The 25,332-nt window shown below is 47.8% G+C and overlaps 1 protein-coding gene across 1 annotated transcript in view; it reads left to right on the top strand.

The window, feature by feature from the left end:
* Positions 1-25,332, top strand: part of ATG2A (autophagy related 2A) — a 2,105,371-nt gene that overhangs the window by 1,619,390 nt on the left and 460,649 nt on the right. Inside the window, exon 29 of the mRNA XM_069644746.1 lies at positions 18,003-18,129. Within this exon, the coding sequence (XP_069500847.1) occupies positions 18,003-18,129 (127 nt within the window). The remainder of the gene's footprint in view (positions 1-18,002; positions 18,130-25,332) is intronic.

The raw sequence follows: 25,332 nt of genomic DNA, 5'->3' as shown, positions 1-25,332 counted from the left end.
GAGCAAGACGATTTATGGGTTAGGAAGGAAAGTGACCTCCACTTCCGCTTACCAGGCAAGAATCGCCAATACCACCACTCTGCTGGCAAGCTATAATTGCCACCAGTGGGAGCAGGTAGCTGCTCTCATTGACTCTGCACCGGAACCACTAAAGGGCCACTTAGCCCAGATCGCGTCGGAGTGTAGAGCCGTGTCCGGATGCATTCTAAAGACCTTTGACGCAGCAGATAATGCACAACGGCTCATCGCAGAGAGCACCGTCATTAAAAGGCACGCTTGGCTTAGACAGTCTCGAGTCCCTGGGTCTCGGGTTTAAATCTTATCGACATGCCGGTGGAACCGAATGTCTTGTTTGGCAAAGCAGTAGAGGAGGCACTCAAAACTGCCAAAGACGAGTACGATACCCTTAAGTCCCTGGGACAATTGACTAATAAGCCCACGAACCAAAGAGGGAATGGTCATTTCGTCGCTCATGCGGTCAAAATTCCCAGAGGGGCTCCAATTACACACAGGGGCAGGGTACATCGTGGGGTGGCAACCAACAGACTACCCAAAGTTACGGCAGAGGTAATAAGAGGAGCCGTGGTAGAGGAAGAGGCAGCCCATGCAGAGGCGGTACGCCTTCCAGAAAACAGGGACGTTCCGCTCAGGGTCCCTTCCCACGCATCCCCAGTAGGGGGGCGCATTTCCAACTTCACCCAGGCATGGGAAGGGATCACATCGGACAGATGGGTGCTGTCCACAGTGTCCGCTGGATACTGAATCGAACTACTGGCGCGCCCCAGCAACCACCCTCCAAGACAAAAGATACATTCCCTGGACCAACAAAAGATTCTCCTCGAGGAAATCGTCAATCTTCTCGCAAAGGACGCGATGGAACTAGTCCCAGGCAACCAGGTAAACAAGGGTATTTATTCAACTTACTTCCTTGTGCCAAAAAAAGATTTGACAATGCGCCCAGTATTAGACTTACGCCCTGCAAAAGTATGTCAAGCCGCAAAAATGTTGCATGACTACCCTCCAAGAGGTAATCCCCCTCCTAAAAAGAGGGGATTACATGGCAACATTGGACATGAAAGATGCCTATTTTCATATTTTCATGTTCCCAGCGCACAGAAGATTCTTGCGCTTCGAGGTGGACAGTCAGCACTACCAGTTCAAGGTGCTGCCCTTCGGTATAGCCTTGGCTCCAAGGGTATTTCCTAAGGTACTGGCGGTGGCGGCAGCACACCTATGCAGGGAGGCAATCCCAGAGTACCCTTACCTGAACGACTGGCTCATCACGGGGGAAACCCCAGTAATTTGCAGATCAAACATCCAAAGAACTATCGACCTCCTCCTCGAATTGGGTTTCTCTATCAACGAGAAAAAAAATCAAGCCTTGTGGCAAGCACCTCCAAACAGTTCCTAGGAACTGTCCGAAACACTCAAGAGGGGTTGGCCTTTCCCTCACAGGCAAGAATTCGTAATATACTACTGCAAATTCCTCAATATCAGTCCGGTCGTCAGATAAAGGTGTGCAAAGCGATGCGTTTGCTAGACATGATGGCGTCATGTGTTTACCTGTTTCCCCACGCGCGCCTCCGCATGCGACCCATGCAGGAATGGTAGGCAAAACAATGGTCTCAGGCAAGTGGTCAGTGGGACGATCTAGCGGTCGTTTCGCCAACACTTGTACAAAGTCTTCACTGGTGGACGAGAGAGAACCTGTCAAAGGGGAAACCCTTTTTCCATCCGGAGATACAGGCTGTAGTCACTACAGACGCTTCCCTATCGGGGTGGGGAGCACACCTCCTTCACCACACATCTCAGGGTCTCTGGTCTCTCACAGTGGCCAAGAATCGCATCAATCTGCTAGAGCTTCTGGCAGTCTTCAGAGCGCTTCGAGCATTCAAACCCCACCTGGTGAACCTGTCAGTGCAGATCTTAACCGACAGCACGACAGCCATGTTTTACATAAACAAGCAGGGAGGGACTTGTTCGCCAAATCTGTCCAAGCTTGCCTCGAAAGATTTGGACATGGGCACTCAGACGGAACATTTACCTGTCATCTCAACATGTTCCAGGGGATCTCAATTCACTAGCAGACTCTTTAAGCAGAGATCCCCTCCCAGAAGAACATGAATGGTGTCTACAGAGAGAAGTCGTAGAAGAACTCTTCTCACAGTGGGGTTTCCCCACTTTAGACCTATTCGCCACAAGCGAAAACAAACAATGCCTAGGATTCGCATCCAGGTTCCCCTAGCCAGACTCCAGGGGGAACGCCCTGTGTATGAACTGGTCAGGGATGTTTGCCTATGCTTTTCCACCAACGCCTCTCATGAGGAAGGTGGTCAACAAGATGCACAGAGAATCGATGACGCTCATCCTAGTTGCTCCCATGTGGGCGAGACAACCCTGGTTCCCACACCTGCGCAGACTAGCAGTGTGCGAACCCATTAGACTCCCGTGCTGGCACAACCTACTATCCCAACACGAAGGTCAGACAGTGCATCCTCAACCCAGCTCAATGAACTTGGCAGCATGGCTCCTGAAGTCATAGAGTTTGGCCATCTCAATCTACCACAGAGATGTATGGATATCCTAAAAGAATCAAGGAAACCAAACACAAGACACTGTTACTTTGATAAATGGAAGAGATTCGTTATCTGGTGCCAGAATAAACATATCAATCCGGTTGATTGCACTCCTTCCAGTATTGTCACCTACATGCTCCACCTGCTCGACACAGGATTGGTATTTAATTCACTCAAGGTACACCTGGCGGCGTGGTCAGCCTACACCACCTCCCATAACAAGGTGTCGTGGTGGAAAATACCAGTGGTTAAAGCATTTATGGAAGGGGTAAAGAGACTTCACCCTCCAATTTCGAACCCACCACCAAGATGGGACCTTAATGTGGTGCTTGCTAAACTCCTGGGCCCCCCCTTTGAACCCGGTCTCAAACACCTGACCTATAAAACTACCTTCTTAGTAGCCATTAAATCCATAAGAAGGGTCAGTGAAATTCAGGCTCTCTCAGTGCAGGATCCTTTCTTTACTGTTCATAAGGATAAGCTGGTGCTACAAACTCATCCTAGGTTCTCACCTAAGCTCATTTCTAAATTCCACGTTAACCAGTCCATTGAGCTACCGGCCTTCTTCCAAGAACCCAAAAGCTCTGCTGAGGTGAAACTACACACTCTAGATGTGCGAAGAGCGGTCCTCTACTATGTAGACAAGACCAGACCGCTAAGAACGACAGACCAACTGTTCATCTCCGTAGCTACAGGCAGAGAGGAAGATTGCGTCTCTAAAGGTGCCATCTTGAAATGGATAGTCAAATGTATCCAACTGTGTTACTCCCTTTCTGAAAAAAACTCCCCCTTTTACGCCAAGAGCCCACTCTACAAGAGGCACTGGGGCCACTCTGGCTTTCATTACAAATGAACCCGTGGACACCATTTGTAAAGCAGCTACATTGAGCTCTATTCACACTTTTACTTAGCACTACTGCATTGACACTCATTCCAAGACAGATACTCAAGTGGGACAAGCGGTTCTAAGACATCTGTTCGCTCATGACCCTTCTCACATCCCACCTCCTTCTTCTAACAATGCTTGCTAATCAATGCACAGCATGTGATCTAAGCAGATTCCACAAGCCTCAGAAGGGATACATTACTCACCGTAATCGTATTTCTGATGCTTGTATCTGCTTAGATTCACATGCGCCCGCCCTTCCTCCCCTCAGAGAAGGCGCATGGATGCTTGTAGTCTTATCTACCTATCTGCTTGGATAATCTGTACTCGCGCTACTCCTCATGCTACCTCATGTCAGAAGAAATACAGTCTGAGGGTCCTACATGCGTGAGGGATCATGGGTACAGTGGACGTCACACTAGGGATAGTATTACTGGCACACCCTGTGTCGAGGCGCCCATTTTCGAGTTTCGAAAAACAAACTGTAATACTCTGCAGCTTCCACTAGATGTCGGCCTATGCACAGCATGTGAATCTAAGCAGATACAAGCATCAGAAATACGATTACGGTGAGTAATGTATCCCTTCTGAGGCTTGTGGAATCTGCTTAGATCACATGCTGTGTAATCCTAGGTGCTGGAAGAATGCTGTTTGGGACACAGCATTTTTTTAGTCTTGGTTCTGGGGGCGAGTGGTGGGCTATGCAGCCCTCATCCCCATGTCTTGCGCCAGCCATAGGAATATAATAATGCGGTCTTTCCAGCAAGGAACCCAACCTGTTCAATTCACAGCATCAACGTGTTGTAAAACGGGTTTATATTGTTAGAATCTGTGGTATCCACATGAGCTACAGGTTGCACACAAATCGCCAAAGTCTTTTAAGTTTAAGTGATGGTAAAAAGAATTCTGAAGAGGGCCATTCATTGTACCAGACATGATCAGTGCACTGTAGCTCTTTATCACAAGTAAAAGTAATGGGCCTATGGAATCCCAGTTTACCCCAACCTTCAAATGTGTTGCTTTGTGGAATCCACCTAAGCCACTTTTATCCTGCATTGGGTACTATGCAACTCTAAGGACAAGGGGAAAGAAAGGAAGCAGGGAAACCATAACTGTCCGGAATGGTAGACTGAAGAAATGAGACTAAGAATATTGGGCTATAAATGAATCATAAAGTGGTGACAAGCACAATACTATAAACACGTTTAAAAAAAAGAAATGTTTAAATAAACATTTTATTGTGATTTTAAAACATAAAATAAACAAACCAAAACAGCACCACAATTGACATAATACGAGAGGTTCCAGGTGTGTAAAATGGAAAAAGGGGGGGGGGGGGGGCAGGAGTAAAGATTAGGCCAAAGCATAAACACAGACAAATCAAATCCCACATCCCATCTCTCGCCAAACGCCATCACCCAGCCTCCTCTTACTTGTTCCATATTTTCTGGAATTTAGCCAGGCATCCCCTTGCATTATAAATCCTTCTTTCACATGACACACTTACCCCGCAACATAGCTATGTTCCTCTTAGCTAGAATGGCCGCAGTAGATATCAACAGCTTGTTAAAGCGGTCATAGGAGTGAGCCCCCCAGATTCCCAGCAACAACAGCTTTGGTTCAACGGGCACCGGCTACCCCACCAACCTTGTCAACTTTTCAAAACCCTTTCCCAAAAGCCGCTCTCACTAACATAAAATGCAATAGACCAAACAGTATTTGAACATAAAGGCACTATTAGGCTGCTGGGTTTATTTGTATAGAAAACAAGAAAAAACAGGTGATGAAAATCTGGTATTTTCAAGTTCAGATTGGTATTGGAGAGTTATCATACCAATAGTGTACAGTTTGGGCACCTATGTTCAAATACTGTTTGCTCTATCGCATTTTATGTTAGTGAGCATGGCCGGTGAGGATACCCTTTCAAGTTTTCGTTAATTTAGGTGACAGTGAAAAATCACCTAACCTTCCCCACCACTGCAGCACACTATAGTACACGGCTTGTACAGGATTGCCCACTTCCAGCATAGGGCTTTTTTCACAGAACCTTAACCTTTCCCAAAAGCGATGTGTCACCGGGCATTCCGCAAGAATATGGAAAAAAAGCACCATCTGCTCTGTCGCATCTCACGCACCGCTTGTGGGCCACCCGACCACATTTAAAGAGGAGCGTACGCGAGTAATAGGTTCTATGTAATATTTTGTTGATCTGAATCAAGCGAAATCGGGAGGAAATAGCCACCTTCCTTGGCGACATCAGGGCCTCTGTCCAGTCTTCAGGGTCCATGAATCTCGGCTCGCCTCCCACCTATGTTGTAGTAAGGTCAGTTCTCGTGATGAAAAGGAGAGTATGCACTGGTATATTGTTGAGGTGACCTTCCTGTCTATTCACTGTGCCATGATGTTTGCTTCCATAGATGAGAAGGCAGGGGACAGCCTGTGCATCCGGAAGCTGGGCATGTAGTGCGTGAGTGAATTGCATATAGTGATAGCTTTCCACTGCCGGGAGCCCGTAGGTGTGTTGTAAGTCGCGGAAGATGACACCCCCGTCGCCATTACATGTTGTAGCATAAGCATACCGGAGCAGTCCAAGGCCCTGAACACTTCAATCTTGTTAATTTCGGGTATGAGCGAGTTTCGCCATAGAGGCTGGGCAAGCGTTGGTTTCCCGCCCCACCCAATGTCCTGATGTGCAGCCCCCCAGAGCCTAACAACATGACTAGTGGCCCCTGGTAGAGCCAGGTTGCTACCACCACCATACAACACCTGGAGCGCCGTGACTTCCCCCATCCAAGCCCGCTATACCTTAACGTGTGGTAGGTGCGGGTCCCCATGTAACCAGTTGTTAACCACTGCTGCTTGGGAGGCCCAATAGTGCACTATATTTGGTAACTCTATACCCCCCCACCCCCCTACTGAGCGCTGTAGTGTAGACAAAGCAATCCTGGGCTGCTTTCCACTCCATAGCAGGTTCCTAACGGCAGAGTCCACTTTAGCGAACACCGTCCGGGGGCACCAGAAGGGGGTTGGTATGAAGGACATATAGGTGCTGTGAGACCGGCATGGTATCAAGAGACACAGACTCAAAAGTAACAGTTTGAAAACCTTCATTATCATACTCTGTGGGGTTGGTGTAATACCTACCCGCCCCTAACTCTAAGGGGATTGTTCCCTCAACTGATGCTTCTAAGGGCAGTCGATGTCCGTAAGTCCAAAACCAAAGTTTGTCTGCGTCCAAACCTATGCTTGCTCTCACTCTTAAACCAAATGTGATGGGGGGGGGGGGGGTCTTCTTAACGGAAAAAATGGTGACTCAAAAAAAAGGAAATGTAAACCACAGTTGCTTTTAGGTAATCCTAGCAATAGGTGTAGTTCTGCCAGTTCAAAATCGTTCAATTAAAAAGGGTTGCCCTTGTATCCTTTCACGCAGGGCTCTTGCAGTAAGTCAACAGAGTTCAAAATGTCTCTGGGTCTCTTGGGTTTCCCTTCCCCAACCTTCAATCCTTCCAGTTCCAAACAAAAAGACACAGTTCCTCTTAGGCCTCTCAGGGTTCTTTTCCTGTCGTGCACACTTGAACCTTCTTTCCACCTTTCTGTACCTCTTGCCCACTTCTCCTTGCTCCCTTGCACCTTCAGTTTCTCACTTTGCTCCCTTGCACCTTCAGTTTCTCACTTTGCTCTCTTGCACATTCATGTTCCCTTTAACGTGCCTCCTGCACTCTCTGTATTTCTTTTGGGTTGCTTGCACCACCTTTCTCACTTTTGGTTTGCCTTGACCCTCTCTTGACTGTCTGTTTTCCTTCTCACTGTTTCGTTGCTGTCTCTCTCTGTTTCGGTCACTTGCAGCCCTCTCCTTACTTTCGGATCTCCGGCAGCCACTATAGGCTGTTTCCACAACTCCAGCGCACTTTACTTTCTTTCATTATTTCTACTCCTCTAGTGTAACTTTTCTGTCATTCTCCGTTGCTTTCTTTGACTGTTTTCCAGCTTATCCTGCTTTCACCTTTCTCTTAATTCACTTTGCTTTCTTTCACTGATTTTCAGCTTTTGCTAGCTTTCTTCCCTCTTTTGCTCGCCGGGTTCTTCTTTCCACAACGCTCCTGCTCCAGCCACCCGCACGCTACAGAGCTTCTCTCTACCTCATGAAACTCACCAACAGCGCAGCGCTGGCGAGCAGTTCAAATCGGTTTGGGTCGAGGTTAGGGTCTCACCACCTGCCCCTCTGGGACCTGCGCACCTCCCAGGGGAACGAGCACTGGCTTAAACAAGGCTGATAGACTGCCTTCCGTCCCGCTCTGGCTTCCTGGATACATGGCTCACTCGCAACGCTACAGCCCCTCGCACACACAGGCCCAGCGTCTCGGCATCTCACACTCCACCAGTCCTTCTGGGCTTCTCTTCTTGCAGCCTTCTGCTCCTTGGCATTCCGGTTCCATTCAGCCACCCAAGCTCGCTCAATGATTCTGGCAGAATCGCCCTTTTTATACTGCATGTGAGAGTCAATTGGAGTCAGGTGTGCACAGTTGGGGATTCTATTAGTGGGACAATTCAAAGGTGTTAGATGGTAAGCCTCACTTTGTATCCCTATGTTGTTTCTATGGCTAATCCTCATTGTACCCAATCACCTCTTGTTAGGGAGAATTCTCTTATAAGGCTAATTTCCCAAACCTAGTGAGTCCCCCAGCAGCTTTGCTGGATTTTTGGGGTTTGTTTTTTTCTCCTGCTAAGAGTGAGACTCTTTTCCTCCCACTCTTAGGCATGATTTGAGGTATGTCTTTGACTTTGTATGTGCTTATGGGCTATGGGGTTTCTTTCCCCATAGGGTATCATATGTTTTTGTGTATGTGTTACACAGCATGTTACACAGCACCCTCAGTGCAGTAACACAGGGGTGTCATAGTGACCCCCAAACATAGACTCCATACCCTTGGACTGACTACTGTCTCCCAGGGCATGTACAGTCACCATTGACTTTACTAGTCCTAAATTGTGAACAGAATCAGTACAAACCATCATATTGTGAAAGTACTGGAAGGGGTTAATTCGATTGCCCCTGGGTCTGTTTTCAAGGGGGCACTGTCCAGTCCCCCCCCTTGTCGAGTTTCTAGCTGGTGGCAGTGGTTACCATGCAAAATATTCCACCGGAATATTTCCTATGGGATTTTCCCATTGATTTCAAATGCACCACTTTTTGGTGCAATGTTAAAGATAGCGCCGGTTCATTTATTTAATATTAAATCAACGGTTGGGTCTTTTTGCCTAAAATGGCGTTCGTGTCCGTCTCTGTATAACTCTAACCAAGGTCGAGTCCTTTGTTCCACTTTTTGGCAGGCTTCTCCACAGAAGCCCTCCAAATGGTGCCACTCTGTCTGGGTTCCACAAGATGTGTGGGGAGAGGAATTGGCACCCTGGACTGCGTTGCCTTAGCAACTCAAGTCGCACTCTATTCTGATTGGCCCAGCGGTGAGCCGCCCGGCTCACCACTTAGCATGTGTGAGTGACAGCTAGGCTGTTGAATGGGGGTTTTTCTGCATAAAAGCAGGGCATTTGGGACTGGAACTTCAGAAGTCGCCACAGGACCTAAGAATCTGAAGAGGGAAGAAGCTGAGCCATCTGCAACGCCGACACCACCGGTGAAGCCATTCTGCAACAAACTCACCACTTTCCCAACGACAAGAGAAGATCTTCTGCTGGACAAGTCTTCTTCCTCTGAGCTTGTGGGACCAACCAGTTTGCCCCTTTCGCCTTCCAAAGACGTCTCTTGGTCGAATCGCCCGTGCCAAGCACCCCGGCGGCCGGATAGCCAAGCTTCACCACTTTGACCGCGAATAAAAGGAATGCACCTTTTACCAACAAACTCCGCGGCTGGCTTCATCCCTGTGCAGTGCATCGACTCCACGTTTCCTCCTCGACGAGATCCTCTCTTCCCCTGGTCGAAACAACAAACTGCCAGGAACAACTGCCACCGCTGGAGCTTCCTCTCTCTTTAAGGTACTGTGTTCTGCCTGGCCTCCCTTTCTTCGGTTTGCCCAAGGTGACCCTTAAATCCTTGGCTTTCTAACTGGGTTGGCCCCAGACCTTCTAACTCTGACTTCTTGAATCACCCCAACCTCTTTTGAACATTCTGCAAAGACTTTTAGTGTGTTTAAACCGTGTGATCCTGGGCACATTTCGCTTTGCTCCATTTAAAGTGGGCCTGGCCTATGAACTTTGGCTCTACAGTGTATACTGCCTTTATTCCCTTGCTGAGAACTCCCAACAGTGTTGGGACCTGTTTTATTTCTATGCTCTGCCTTTTTCTCTCCCTTTAACCCAACTATTGGAGTGCCATCTAGGTTACGCGCTCACATCTGTTTTAACAAATCGTGGTGTTTTAACTCTGACTTGTCTAATAGTTATCAAGGGCGGTGTGTATACTTTACCTGACTGTGTTTTAACTTGCTTTTGATTTAGAGTGCTAGTGTATTGCCTAAAGTGTGTTTTAAATAAATAATTATATACTTTTTATACAAAGCTCTGGTCAGTGTTTGTTTGCTCTACTGTGTTTTTAGCCCTATTGTGTATACTCTATATACTGCCCTACTCTTCTTGAGAGAAGTCTGACTGCTCAGCCACAGCTACCAGGTAAATCTGGATGGTGCAGACTGCTACCAATTGGGTTTACTGCTTACTCCTGTAGTCTTAATCTTTTTGCAGTGTTCCCCAAGGGAACTGCACAGGATTCTGCCTAACACCTCTTCTGTGCCCCAGTACTAGAAGGGGGGAAGGGGAGATGGGGTGCGCTTATAGATTAGATGTATTTAGTGAATCTTTAGTAGGTGACTGACAGGTTATATAGGAAAACCCTTTAGCCTTGGTTTTATTTAAAGGGATAGCTTTCCCTCTCAGTAGGTCACTCTTATCGCTGACATACTGGCATACAAGCATGGGATATTATGATGGTATTCCCTGTGGTCTAGAGTAGTGGAAGATGAATTGTTACTTCCCTTAAGACCATGGGCCTCATTAAGAGTCCGGCAGTAACCAAGCCGGAAAAACCGGCAGGTAACCGCCGGACTCGTATTACCATTCCGCCTCCATGATTCCCGGAATTACTGTGGCATTACGACCCTGGTGACCTGGGAATTCCGGAGGCGGAATTCTGTAAGTCCCTGTTCCCATGGAGTCACATAGGACTCCATGGGGATGGGGACCATGAAAACACTGGTTCCATCTTTGACAGAGCCAGTGTTTCCATGTCTGCCTGCAGGCGGGTGGTGTTGAACCCGCCAGGTCAGACCTGGCGGGAGTGACACCTCCCGCCTGCAGGACTCTCAATCAGCCGGTCCGGAAAGAACAGTGGCAGCGGTTTTACCACTGCCGTTCTTTCCAGACCGTCAGGGTCGTAATGAGGCCCCATGTCTTTATCTTATTGGATCTGGAACCAACATATCCCATAAAAGCTTGTTGGACTACATCTTTCTCACTCATCTTCCCGTTGGGATACCACGACTCGCCTTTGGATGCTCTCCCTGCAGTTCCCCAGCATCCCTTACCCAAGTGATCCACCCTCGCTTGTCCGCCCCCAGGGTTGGAATCCAAGAGTGATGGTTCTCCCCTGGCCACCTGAGCAACGGATCCCTGGGGACTACTTGTGAGAAAACCCTCAGGTTTCTCACAGTACCTAGGTAACATGAGCATCTTGAACAGTGCCACCTTCCCTAGCAATGTTATTGGGAGGGTTTGCCAGTGTTTTACATCCTGCAGAAACCGTTCAGTCACGGGATATATGTTGCTAGAGATAAAACCGTGTGGATCCAGACCTATGTGAACCCCTAAGTATTTGAAACCCACCCATGAGACATAAGGGCAATCAGGAGGAACCGCCAGGTCACCTCCCTTCACTGGGAACCGTTACCAGGGGACAGGAGACCCTCGGATTACCCACAAATATTAGCAGGTTGTCCACGTAGAGGTAGACCCGGTCCTTGTATCCCATTGCCAGCAGATAAAAAACCTTGCTGGATCCTTGCGGCCCTGTACGGCCAGAGGTTCGACAGCAATTGTAAACGAGAGCGGGCAGCCCTTCTGGGCCCCTCTCTCCAAAGGGAAGGTTTGCAATTTTACACCGTTTACACTAACCCCGGCCACAGGAGTTGAGTGTAGGAGCTTGACCCAGCAAATGAACTGCTCCCCCATCCTTGCCAACACCTCCCATAAATGTTCCCAGAATACAGAGTCAAATTCTTTTTCAAAATCTATGGCAAGAAGTGCAAGGGGTTCCGGAAGAATCGAAGCAATGTCCATCGCCAGGTGTAGGTGCCTGAGATTCATACAAGTGGATTTATCAGGCAGGAAATCACACTGGTCTGGATGTATCAGTGTCTTGATCACCCACAAAACTCTGTTGGTGAGCACCTTAGCTCGTACCTTGGTTTCCCCATTTATAAGAGATATAGGACCATAGGAGGAACACCTATTGGGGGGCAGGGGGGTGGTTGTCCTTTTTCGAAATGACCACTATAGTGGCCTGCCGCAGATGCAACAGCAGGGTTCCCACCTCTCTGCTGTGTAAAAACAAATTGAGCAAGTGTGGGATCATCCGGTTGCCCAGCCTTTTCCACACTTCCACCGGGAACCGTTGAGGCTCAGAGCTTTCCCAGATTGAAGTTGAGAGGTGGCCTCTGTAATCTCCTCTGTAATCTCTGCTTCTAGGCCTAACGACTGTTCCTCAGAGGGGTGAGGGAGCGCAACGTCCTGGAGAGGGCCGTATTCAATATGTTCGTCTTGCATAGGGGAGCGATATACTGTTAAATAATATTGAGCGAAGTATTCTGCTATTTCACAGTCCTCTGTTTGGACTTCCCAGTGTCATCCAGCCAGGCCAGCATTTTCCCAGGCTTGTCCCCAGCATCGTAGATTCTGCTCAACCTATCCCTGTGAGCTTGCCTGGTGTATCCATTTGGATATTCCGCAGCGTTTCTCTAGCTGCCACAAGCAACCTATGGGTGGCGGGGGAGTCTGCTTGGAGAAAATCTTCCTCCAGGTGCTTGACACTAATTTCAACCTCCCGTACCTGTCGGGACTAGGCTTTTAGTTTAGTTGAGAACAGGAATATTATCTCTGCCCTCAGCACTGCCTTATATCCCTCCCAGAGCATTGTCAGGCTATCCACTGGCCCAGTGTTTAAGAGAAAAGTATTCTTCAGTTTTGGACGTGATCCCATCTATGATTTCCAAGAACCCAAGGTAGTAGGCTTGCACCTGGGTATGCCACTTTCCAGTTCTGTAAGAAGTGGGGAGTGGTCTGAGATCCCTCCCTCCGGGAACTTGGCTGACATGATCAAGTGTGCTTTCAGTTGTGGGGAAGGAAAAAGTAGTCTATTCTAGACATGAAGGTGTGTGCGCCCGAGTGGGAGGTGTAAGCCCTGGCCTGCCCGTTGATTGTCCTCCAGACATCACATATTAGTCAAGCACAGTCGCAAAAGTACACAATTTAGTGGCTATAGCAGGGTCCCTACCCCAAAGGTGTGTACAGTCAACGGTCTGGACCATGACGGCTCAGGGTGATGGGAGAGCAGCAGGCCCTGAATGGTGTCCAGGAGGTCCATGGATAGCGGGGCAGGGGGAGCATAGACAGCCAGGACACCAACAGTGGTCCCCCACAATTCCCCTCCTAGCAGGATAAATCTACCCCAGGCGTCTGGTTGGGTAGAGAGAATACTAAAAGGCAACCATTTGTGGATAAACACCAACACCCCTCAAAAGCCACAAAAAAGCCTGTGTGACTTGCACTTGGATAGATAGTGCGCCTAAAGAAAGTACAGTCAGAACCCACTTAGCGCATTTCAAGGAGCAGTGCTTAAATTGTGGAGCAGCTATTCAGAAATTGGAGCACTAAGCCTTGTTTAAGCCGAGAGCACAAGCCGTTCACGTTCCACGACATCAGCTTATGCTTCCTGCTCATGTCATTGTCCCTATCACATCAGCGAAATAGAGATATGCCTGTAGTGAACTCCATGCCCTAAATACACCTGGGAAACACCCTTCCCCCGTTGTGTCATCACATCAAAGGTGTGCGCTGTGTGGAAAACATTTCGACCCCCAGCGTCCCAATCACCCCTCTACCCATACTTCACCCCATCTCAAAGTACTTGTTGCCCAAACGTGTGACTAATTTGTCACAGCTCTAACAATAAGAAAAGTAATACAATCTCCAGAGATTCCACCCCCCAGAACCGAAAAGAGGAAAAAGAACTGGTGAGAGGAAAGAAAGTAAAGAGAAGAACAAGAGGGGGTCATCGGCTCTGTCACAGCCCGTGTGGCCATGTCGCTTCCAAATCAGTAGGCTACAGCCATGAGCTGCTCCCCTTCCCATCCCCAGGGGAATGCCGTCCTCTGGGTCAAACCGTTTCAGTCAGCATTCCACGATGATTGCGATGTGTCCTCCGGGGGGAAGACCATGTCCAGCGGAGAGCGCAGCCAATCGGGCAGACACGGTCAGTCGGGCACATCAGGCAGATGCGGTCGGTCCAGTACATCTGCCGGAGCTCCCCCATCACCCTCTCCCCCGGGAGTCTCTCTGCAAGTGAGTCTCTGCCCATGTCCATGCAGCCGGGGGATCCGAGAAGGTATGAACCGTTCCATTACCATGGATTTTACGAAGCGCCAGATGGAAGAGAGCAAATTTGACCCAGTCGGTATGGAGGCGTTTCCTGACTGCATCAAAGTACTATCGGGCCTTTTGGACCTACTTAGTGTAGTCAGGGAAGAAGGAGACTATGTCGCCATTGTATGTTGCGGTACCCTTCAAACTGGCCATCTGTAGCAGGGCATCAGATCTTGGCAGTGAAGCACTCTGGCGATCACTGCGTGGTGGAGCCCCAGGAGTCGGCGGGCCCGTCGGAACTTGGTGCGCCCTTTCAATGGAAAAGAAGTTGTAGAGAGTCTTTGGTTTCATAAAGTCCATCCAAAAAGTCTCCAGGAAAAGTTCCATGCTGGGACCCTCTGACTTTTCAGGAAGGCCCACGATATGAAGGATGTTTCTGCACAAGCGCCCCTCGCCATCCTCGACTGTCCTCGAGGGCCTTCATTGTCTGGGTAACCATGGACAAGCTGGCACTCCAATGCCCTGAGTGCATCTTCAGAGTGCGAAATACACTGCTCTGCCTCCCCCATTCTGGACGCAGGCTTATGCAGGTTGTGGTGAAGCAATATCAGAGCCGAGCCTGTCAATTTTCCCCTCTATAGAGTTCCCATAATATCCGCCAGCGACAAGGTAGCAGGCGGAGTATCCGCGTCCAGTAGCCCAGCACCTGCGGGGACAGGCGTAGAGGCTTCTGGGACGCACACTACATACTGGCCCATTTTGCTCTGTGTACCTGCCCTCTTGGTTTTATCCTTGGCCATGGTGTGGGCTTGGGAGTGCGAAGGTCGACCAGCATCCGCAGGACGCCGCCCCAACCGGGGTCTCCCAGGAGTATGAAACACTGGCAGTGTAATGAAAGATCAGTGGACCCTGTGTATTGCTGAGGCCCCGGGCGGCTTTGTGTGGGCCGACCTGCACTGTCCAGCAGACCACCGGGCCCAGGCGCTACAGGATTGTGTTGTGCTAGGCCAAGAATGAGGAACAGGATAAGGTCCCCCCTCGCTGGGGTGCAGCAGGATCACAGTCGTGGGCCCCAGTAGGGCAAGCAGCCCCAGTGATTTGGTCGTGGGCCATTACAGACGGGGGTAGAACGGCCAGCAATGCACCCCCGCCACATCAGACACAGCCTGACCCCTGGCATCAAGCTGCCAGAATCCAACAGGGTGAAGACCAATGCCAGGGGGATGCAGATGAGGGAGACAGAGCTCCCATGCACAACCACAGGGGTCCAGCAAAGGGAGCAACCGTCCCAGAGGTTCCCTGGTTTTTGATTGGACATAGGGTGTGATAGTATGTTTATAATGGAGTGCTACCGCCATGTGGGTGCTTCACATCCCACATGGCGGTAGTAGCCAGCGCTCGGCGCCACTTAGCCCACCAAGATCGGGCACCACCAGAGTGGTTCCTGTCTGGAGGCTCACCACCACCTGCAGCCTCCAAACGGGAACTGCTTCCCCAGTTAAGTGGCACGTCTCTCTCCCTGCACCTTCGCAGCAGGGACCAGAAGCCTGTCATCTCTGCCCCTCTCCTCACGCGAAGGCTTCTCCCCGCCAGGTAAGGCCGGATGCTAAGTACACTGGGGTCAAGCACTAACGAACCACTGCCCCTGATTCAGTCGTCTGTAACACACACACACACCCTCCGGACGCGGGTGTGCAGCGTCCTCTGGCACTGCCGGCGGTGAAAGGCCCAGGTAGCTCCCTTTCACACCACACCATGCCCTCAGCCTCCGCCAGCGGCACGCTCCACGCGATCCTCCATCCCCATGGCCCTTGGAACATAGCAAGGTGTCGGTAGCCGTCCAGCATCAAGTTGTGCCAAAGTCTCTCACTCAGGTGCTCCGGGGTCTACCTCCAACCCTACTTCCAGGCCACTACTGCCGGGTCTCCAGATGAGCTGGCCCAGTTGCCTCACGCAAGTTCCCGGTCTCCACGGCCGCCGGATCGTGCCCCCATATACAGGAAAACAGGCACCGATCCTCTGTAGGAATGCAGCCGGTCGGTCAGGGGGCAGTAGATTAGGAGTCTGCACCACAGGATAGAAGGATATCACGGCCCAACTGGATTTATAAGGCAGGATGAGTTAGGCTGCAACAGAGCTCAAGCAGCACACTTGTACATTGTGTGTTGGCTCAACAGCGCCCCCCCCCACCCTATAAACACATTTTTTAACTCCATCCTGTAGCATTTCTGCATATATGTGGGCTGTGACGATTCACAGGATCTCATCACTTCTCCACAGAGGGGAGCCCTTCCCTGAGGCTGTGGAGGTGAGCTCGCTACGCAACATTCCCCCTAGGGGTCGCAATAAGTGGGACCTCACAAGGGGGGACTCCCCTCTTGGAGACAAGGACTCCCGTTCCGTCAAGGAACTCCCTAAGCCCCTTTATGAGGATTCACTAATACCATCATAGCTTCATAGGAACCGTCCAAAACAAGTCACTGTTTGTTATTGTAATAGCATACAAGCAACCAACAGAACAACAAACATACTGAGAAGATGAAGAGTGTGCAGGAAATGAAGATTACTCGGTGGTTGGAAGCCAACCATACTGGGACGAAGAAGATCGAGCAAGTAAAGAGGAACGCTCAGGGTAGAGAGATAAAGGACTACAGGACTGGAAAGAAGGACCAACGTACAATGTAGATGATGTCCATAAGTTTCAAACCTGGAGAGAGCGGGAAATCAAGAGAGTCCAGGCGGTCCTCGGTCGAGAGTACGCTAGCAAACAAATGATGGAGACACGGAGAGGACAGGAAGCTAATCAGTACCTGCCCAAGGTAAGTCGAGGTTGTCCCTTGGCCTAGAAGAGGTGGACAGTTTGGTCCTCAAACAACATTGAGACCGCGGTAGAACGAGCTTTGCGGATCCGCACATTGAAACAGGAAGAAAGAAGAGATGCTAGAAGCGTTCAAGCTACAAGAGAGAGCCCGACCCCACAGGAAGAACTGGTGACACCAACCTGATGCAACAAAGGTAAGGGGAGCAGTGGGAGACCCGGGAGGGAAACGGTGCAGGAAGAGTACAGCGGGACTCCTTATACTCCTCTCAGTGGTTGTGAATACCTTTGAAGACAGTAAAGAATACCAAGGGACTCATCATACTCATCCCAGTGGTGGTGAATCATTTAAAGAAAGTGAAGAGTACAGAGAGACTCGGTATACCCATCCCAGTGAGTGTGAATATCGTAAAGATAGTGAAGAAATGCTATTCATTCAGTCCAGGAAGTGGTTGAAAACCAAACCAAGTATAGAAAGTAAGACCGAGACACTGCAAGATTCCCAAAGGTATAAGGGTCAAGAATCGATCTTGATAAAACAAGGAACTGTGTTTAAAGAACGACAGGGCGAGACCCAGGTGGTCGAAGAGCCTTCAAGAAGAACTAAAGGAACTGGTAAATGTAATTTCAAAGAACTATTTGAAGATAGCATATTGAGGCTAGAAAAGCCTGTCCAGGAGAAGTGATTCATTCTCTTGGACCTCCTTTTCTTTTTATGTTTTGATTACTGGTAGGGTCAGCATAGAATTGTTTTTTGGACGGAGGACAGGGTTTTGATTTGAGCTAGTCTACTGACAACGAGCACCCTAGTTACTTAGTGGGATGAAAGATGGGGGACACCTCAGAGTGTAGTTTTGTTGGTTGGACCTATTCCTTGATAGCCATTTCCAAATGCTGTACCTTGCCAAATCAAGAGTCCACTGTCATGTGTCCGAGGACTGCTCGGAGTATGGCGTTTGGAATATTTTCAACTTTATGAATGTAATGTAGCTCAACCTGGATCTGCTTCCACAACCTTTGTCCCTGGTGTGTAACTTCCTTTAGCTGTACATTTTTCGGCTGCTAGTTTGCATCATTTATTTCTTTATACTACCCCTGGCGCTGTGTTCAACGTGCTGTGTTTCACCTTTTACAGTTATCAGAGAGTCCAGCTTCACTTCCTCTTTGTCCTCCAGCTGAGACGGCAGAAATCAACCAACGTGACTTGACTGATGCACTGATTGACACCGAGCGTGCCCTAAAGGACCTCTCCTCCGAAGCAGGTAGGGAATGTTGTAAGAAGCTGCCATCTGGTGAGCTAAGGGCCTGGTTCGGGCATTAGAGAAGGGCGGTGCAGTTGTGCTGCACATTTGTGGTATATGTTTGCCACTGTTTGGCGGGTGCTAATTTTGTTCTGTTGAGAGCTACATCAAACTTGTCTCATTCTGAGATATGCAGTAGAGATCCAATTGAAATGGGTAATAACAAGAAACTTAATTACACAGGGTTGTCTTTTTGTAGAGTGAGGTTGAAATGAATGTAATGCCTTCTCGGTCTGTTAAAATAAATGTTTATTGCATGTACTGGCTACAAATCAGTGTATTTGTTTTTGCAATAGATTTTCTACTTGTTTGAGTGCCGTAGGCCTAGGTATTATTTCTGAAAATGTCCAAACTGTTTACAACTGTAGTAGTTAACCTTTTTTTATTAGGCTATATAATTTCCTTTTTCAATGGATTACATTCTTCCACAGATTATTAATCTTGATAGGTATGGTAAGGGTGCAGAAGGAGGAGGAGACTGACACACAGGTGGCATGATTGTTGAACTAAACATTTATTATGCAAGACATAAAGAGAAAACCTACCTCGCCCTAACTCCAGGCGGTTTCCCTGCCTCTACTAAAATACTAAGGATTCGGTCCGGATGTCCATTTAAATCAAGAGTCCACTGTCATGTGTCAAAATTCTACTTCTGCCCCTTACACTTATAACTAAACTAAAGAGGTAGTACTACTCGCAGACCAAGCAGGCTTTGTACCCGGGCGTAATACAACATTCGGGATGCAAAGAATGTTTGCGGTGATAGCTGCACTAGACCCCAATCAGCAGGCAATAGCGGTGCTGTTAGATGCCGAAAAGGCTTTCGACTCTGTCGAGTGGCCCTTCATGTTCGCAGTACTGCAGCAACACGGGCTCGGGAAACAATATATCAAACTGGTCTCCCTCCTCTATAATCAACTCCAATCAGCTATTACCTTAGGGAAAACAAAATCTGCATATATAAATCTCCAACGTGGCACCAGACAGGGATGCCCATTATCCGCCATGATCTTTGCACTAGTAATGGAGCCCCTAGCAGCCGGCCTTCGGGAGCGGCAAATTCAAAGAGGACTGAATATCAGTCCCCACAAATTGATAATATCCCTCTATACTGACAACATAGTTCTCTACGAACAAAACCCAAGCGAAAACCTCAATCCCATCATGCGCAAAGTAATAAGGTTCTGGACAGTGTCGGGGTTAAAAATCAATCACTCCAAGTCAATTGTATTCCCCCTGAACACCAGATAATTTACGGATGATTATAACTTTAAATGGGAAAACGCCCAGGTCAGTTACTTGGGGATCCAGATGTCCCTGAATCACCATGAAATTTTCAGAGACAACTACGAAAGTGTTCTCAAAACACTACGTGAAAAGGTGAACAGGTGGAAATCACTCCCACTAACCCTATGGGGAAGGGTGTCCCTAATGAAAATAGTAATTCTCCCCAAACTCCTATACTTGTTTTCTAACATTCCAATCCTGTTGTCTCAGCGCTAGACCTAGTTTGGGCGGGCAAACCAGCGAGGGTGGCATATTCATCGCTCACACTACCGGTGGCTAAAGGTGGCATTGCACTCCCTAATATGGAAAGATACTACTGGGCAGCTCAATATCTCAGTCACTGGTACTCAACTCAATTCATAAGACCACATATGCAGGTCGAACGTGCCCTAGCCTCACCAAACCTGCTGAGAGCCGTGATCATCAGCAAACAGGCGGTACCACACACAACACTGAATATAGTGCAATCCACATATACCATCTGGCGGAAAATGGCCCATAAGTGCAACATACAGATTAGATACTCGCCTCTCCTGCCCATCAAATTTATACCCCCCACAGCTGAAAAAGTATTTCTCAAGTGGGCAGACAAATGCAAGATCAGTATGCTAGGCGAACTGTTCGACCAAGAAACCTTTATAACGCCCCAACAGGTGAAAGAGAAAGGCTGCACCACCTCCCTAGATATATCCATATACTTTAGGTTACGATACGCTTTGTAAGAACTCATCCTCACATTCCCGCAACAACCACCAACATGGCAGCTACTACATGGAGTGATACAGGCACAGGGAGAAGGAAATCTGGTTTCATTGATATACAGTTGTCTTCTGTCAGACACATCAACGAGCCCAAGGACAAAAGCAAGTTGTGAAAAGTCGTTGCGAACACCCATCCCAGATGAAGAATGGGATTAAATACTAAGGCAGACCCAAATAGTGGCACTGAACTTGTGCTTCAAGCAAATCCACTTCAACTATCTACACCAAACATACTACACGCCCCAATAAAGGAACAGGCACCACCCAGAGCTGAACTCTACATGTGACAGGTGTGGTGCACCGACAGCTGACTTCATGCATCTCGCTTGGAGTTGCCCAGCGGTGGACAAATTTTGGACAGAAGTGCTCTGCGAAACTGAAGCAATAATAGGCAAAGAGATACGACCCGATCCAATAATAGCATTACTAGGGATGACAAAAACCCTGGCACCACAGATAAGGAAACTGGCAAACATACTACTGGTACTGGCACGAAGGAGAATAGCCATGGAATGGGGACGGGGCCCTGCCCCCACACTAATAAACTGGAGGAAGGATATCCTCTACTGCCAGGAAGTGGAAGCAGAATTCATAAGAACACTGCCATTGCATGCGAGGCCCCCAGACATTTGGGGCCCTTATGTGTCCTATCTGCTCTCCATTGCTGATTCTCCTACATCATCGCCAAGATCAACACAAACAGGAATCCGTGCGGACTAAGTGCCAATACCGACATACCATTCAATGGGTCCAAATGACTACAAACGAATACGACAGGGAGGGGAGGTCTGGGGCGGCGGGAGTGGGGGTGGTGGGGAAAGGGCGATGGCGCAAGTTGTACAGCCCACAGTTCGGGCTAATTGGTATTGTTTGTAAAACGGTAAAAGCAAAAATAAAGTTTTTTTTTTAAAAAACTAAAGAGGTAGTGGGTCTTCTTGGTCCAGAAGAATGACTCCCTTTCTTCTGGACAACGGATCACAGTTCCAATTGTTAGGTGGGAACTTTACTGGAGGGTGTGACTCTCTTCCCAGGTCTCAATCCCTTTCCAAGGCACAAAGCAAGTTCCAGGTTGTAATGATAACAAACAGTAAAGGTCTCCGATCCAACAGAAAAGGTAAAGTTCCAGTTCAAATATCAACTTTTGGATTCCTGGAGAATGCTTCCCTTCTCCAGGCATCTTGTTCTCAGTGTTTTCACAATGCCAGGGGGCTCCCTTCCACTGGCCTTCCCTGGCTTTGTTCTCACACTCTTGGCTTTTACTTTCACAGTTCACAACACCAGGGGGAAGGACTCCCTTCCCCTGGCCTTTTTCGCAGGCTTATTTAACAGTTCACAATACCAGTGGGAAAGTCTTCCTTCCCTTGGCCTTTCTCAGGATTTTGTCAGGGTTCAGAAATGTGAGGCAGACAACTTGATGAAAGTTTTTCAACAAATGTCTTTTTAGTAAATTAACAGGTTGGATAAATGCTTCACTAACCCTACCCTGACGAGGATTTCCCTACCTAAAATAAACAAAAGGAAAACACTTAAACAAAATGTTTCTGTCCCTCACAGTTGTATACACACCAACTCAAGAAAGACATATATGGCAGTTTAACAACAATACAAAGAACAATATAGGTCACCACACAATAGCTGCTTCTTCTGATTACCTGGGTAAATTCCCCTTCCTTGATGTATGCAAGTCTTTATTTAAATGTTCAAAAAGGTTAAGGAAATCCTGTATCATAACAAAAAGTTCCACTAAAGTTATTTTCCTAATCCAACTTGACAACACAAAGTTCCAACTTGGATTCCAAGGATAGTTCACAATTGTTTAACAACACTTCCGTCTGTCTACTTGTATTCAAGGTCTTGAGACAGCTTCTTGTCATCACCAAGGATTAGTTTGTAACTGAATTAACTTCAAAACAAATGTCTTTATCAGGATGTTTTGGGACCACTTCAACTTCAGTACTGCTTTATCACAACAGGCATCAATTGGGAATATTTTACTTATTTATTTTATTTTAATATCCTTAGAGCCAATAATGGCTTTGTATATACATCTTAAAATAACACACAATAAAAACATTCACACATATTCCATAAAAACATATTAGCAGTTTCTATGTCATCACAATTTACAGTTCTTATTTCACTTAAAATCTCCCATTGGATACTTTACCTACAATCTCCATACATATATTATAAAATGTGATAGATGGGATTGACATCATTGCCTTGCATTAACAAAGTCCACAACGTAGTCACATCATCACAGTTTATCGTGTTGCTACAGGCTTTCATGTGCATGCTGCTTATAGTGTTTAGATTTGTATATTAACACATCATATGTTTTGCAGATTCAATAATAATTTCTCCACACAGCCGACACAATAGCGTTACCCCACCACAGTACTTTATGAGCTTTTACATGGTTTACTCTCATGCCAGGTTTACCACTTCTACAACACTTTTGTTCCAGTGTTTTCCTGACAGAATAGAACCAATGGTTACCAATAGTCTTGGTCTGGTATTCTCTCCTGCCAGCCAAGAAAAACCACTGCAGTTGACTGTATGGGCATACTCTCCTGCCCAAACGGAAGCAATTTGCACAATTTTCCAAGACCTGGTATACTCCCTTGCCAGGCCCAACTATTACCTCCCAAGTACTTTTTTGGTACGGGTCAACTTCAAAGATTTTAATGCCTTCTGTTTTACAACATTATATTCAGGATTATTTTCAGAGGGCACAAGAATCACACTAGTGGTATTTGTAACACCTAAGTGTTTGCCACACGCAAGACAGGCAATATGTTTTTCCTCCTGAACCTCTTGCACAAGAATGGCAGCCCTCCTGCCATTCTTGTTCCCCCTTTTTATTATTATTAACCAACTGCTGATTATAACTCTTCCTTTTCTTCACACTTTGGCTTTGGCAATGTGGGTTTAGAACATTCTCTATATCTGGGCAATCTTCCTCATACACTTTGTTCAATTATCTTCTCTTTATTTAGGCAACCCTGGTAATTTGTCAATTGCCTTAATGAATGCCCTTTTTGGCTTTGGCAATGATGGTTTGTATATATTGCCCTTTTGTGTGGTTGGTTGTTCTTATCACCCACTATATAGCAATCCCCTCCTTCAGATGGGATCTTCGGAGTCTCTGTTTGCCAACTGATTTGGTTTATATCAGCTTGGTAAATGTTATAGTCAGTAATCTGTTTTACATTAGTTCGGTATTCAATAATGAGTCTGGTTCATGTAACAAGTAACCATGGAGCGCTCTGGGGTCATAACTCACTGGTGGTGTGTGCGTCCTTGTACCTCGCTGCTCCCAGCTCCTCTAGTTCACTTCTCTGGCTCGGCCTATCAACCTCTCCTGCACAGCCTCCCGCGTCTCATAGACCTCACGGTTTCCCCAGTGCTCTGGTGCTCGCATGCCACCATTGAATGCTGCACGTTGGGGAAAGTCACAAGCAGGTGTGCTTTCCACTGCGTGACCTCTGCAGCCCAAGTCTCCCCAGCATCCCGTTGCTCGCCTGCCACCTCTGAACGCTTTTCTTCCAGGAAACTTACAATTAGGTGTGCATTCCGCTGCACAACCTCTGCAGCTGAAATCTCTAGACCACATGCCTCTCAAAGGACCGGCATGCGCTTCTCTCGCCGCTCTGGTCCAGACGACCCGGTTCTTCCACAATTTCTTCTGCTGCTTCGTGGAGAGTGTAAAACTCCTCACCGACTACTGCTACTAGTGCTCTCCTGCTGCTGCTGCTTTGGCCATCTCGCTGCTTTCCACTTGGATCTAATGGCCTACACCTGAGGGGGCCTTTTCTCCCTCTCTGCCATCCTCAGGTGTGGGTTATTCCCAATGGACTGCACTCTGCAACCGTGTGCCTCTGTAGCCCTATTCTTCGTCCCAGAACTCTAGGAATACTGGGATTTGAAGTCCCTATCACAAAAGTCAGTACTTATATTAAGATCTCCCCGACCAAGTTCCTTTTTCTCCTTAAGCATATTCCTCAAAGGGGATAACAAGGATAAAGAGATATATTTGGTTTTACAGAGGATTGAGATTTTTCCAGTATCAGGTTGGCAATTTTTAAAGACGTCTCTGCAAGCTTTTCCTGAGACTTATAGGATTTCCTATTATTGGGAATATTATAATTCTGGTAAGAGCTTTTCTTACCCCTAATGCATGTCCAGTTACAATTGTCTTCACTCACACTGTTATAATTAACTTCAGGTAATATCTGCTCTTTTTGGCAACATGCCATTACATGACATATTGACTGACATTGTGGCCTTCTTTGAATGCAACTCCTTACCGGACACTACCACTGGGGTCCGTTGGGAGGCCTTCAAGGTGTACAGCAGGGGATTGTCCATCTCGAGGCAGTCAGGAGTTTTGAAAACCTTAAGAAATGACCTCGCCTGCTCCGAAGGTAGGCTACGGGAACTAGAATTAGACTGCACTACCGCGGCTGACCCTGCTAAACTTGCGCAAATCAATGAGTAACTTGAGGTCTTTGGAACACATGCCACTAGGGAGGTCCGTTATTTCAGTCGCCCACAAGCTGCACAGAGATATGGGGAGGGTGATAGACCCGGGAAGACACTAGCTAGGCTAACCAAAGCAGAATGGGGCCAAGCCCAGATTGTGTCTGTCAAGGACACTCTGGGTGAACCGCAATGGTCGGACCAGCAACTACAACCTCTACACATCACCCTCAGAACACGATAAGCAACACATGAGAGATCTCCTGGCTCAGATCCCCATGACATATATCTCTGACTCGACTAGGGATCAATTGGATTCCCCGATCTTGCTAGATGAGATAGTCAAGGCGATCTCAGACCTCCCGAAAGGTAAGGCGTTCGGCCCTGACTGGCTTACTTCAGAGTTTTACCAGGAACATGTTGCTATTTTAGCCCCAAGCTGTTGGAGGTATGGGAGGAGTCGCTCCGGCTGGCTGTCCTCCCTCCCTCTCTGCGTGAGGCTGTCATAACCGTGCTGCTTAAACCTGGTAAGCCGAGTGATGAATGTGGCTCATACAGGCCTCTCTCGCTTATTAATATTGACGCTAAGTTATTTGCAAAGGTGATAGCTAATCACGTTCCTTCCTATTATAAC

Source organism: Ambystoma mexicanum, chromosome 2p, assembly GCF_040938575.1.
Source record: "Ambystoma mexicanum isolate Mex_15411 chromosome 2p, UKY_AmexF1_1, whole genome shotgun sequence".
In the NCBI taxonomy this organism is placed as follows: domain Eukaryota; kingdom Metazoa; phylum Chordata; class Amphibia; order Caudata; family Ambystomatidae; genus Ambystoma; species Ambystoma mexicanum.
Note: the sequence above shows the minus strand (reverse complement) of the source record. Positions and strands in the feature narration are given on the sequence as shown.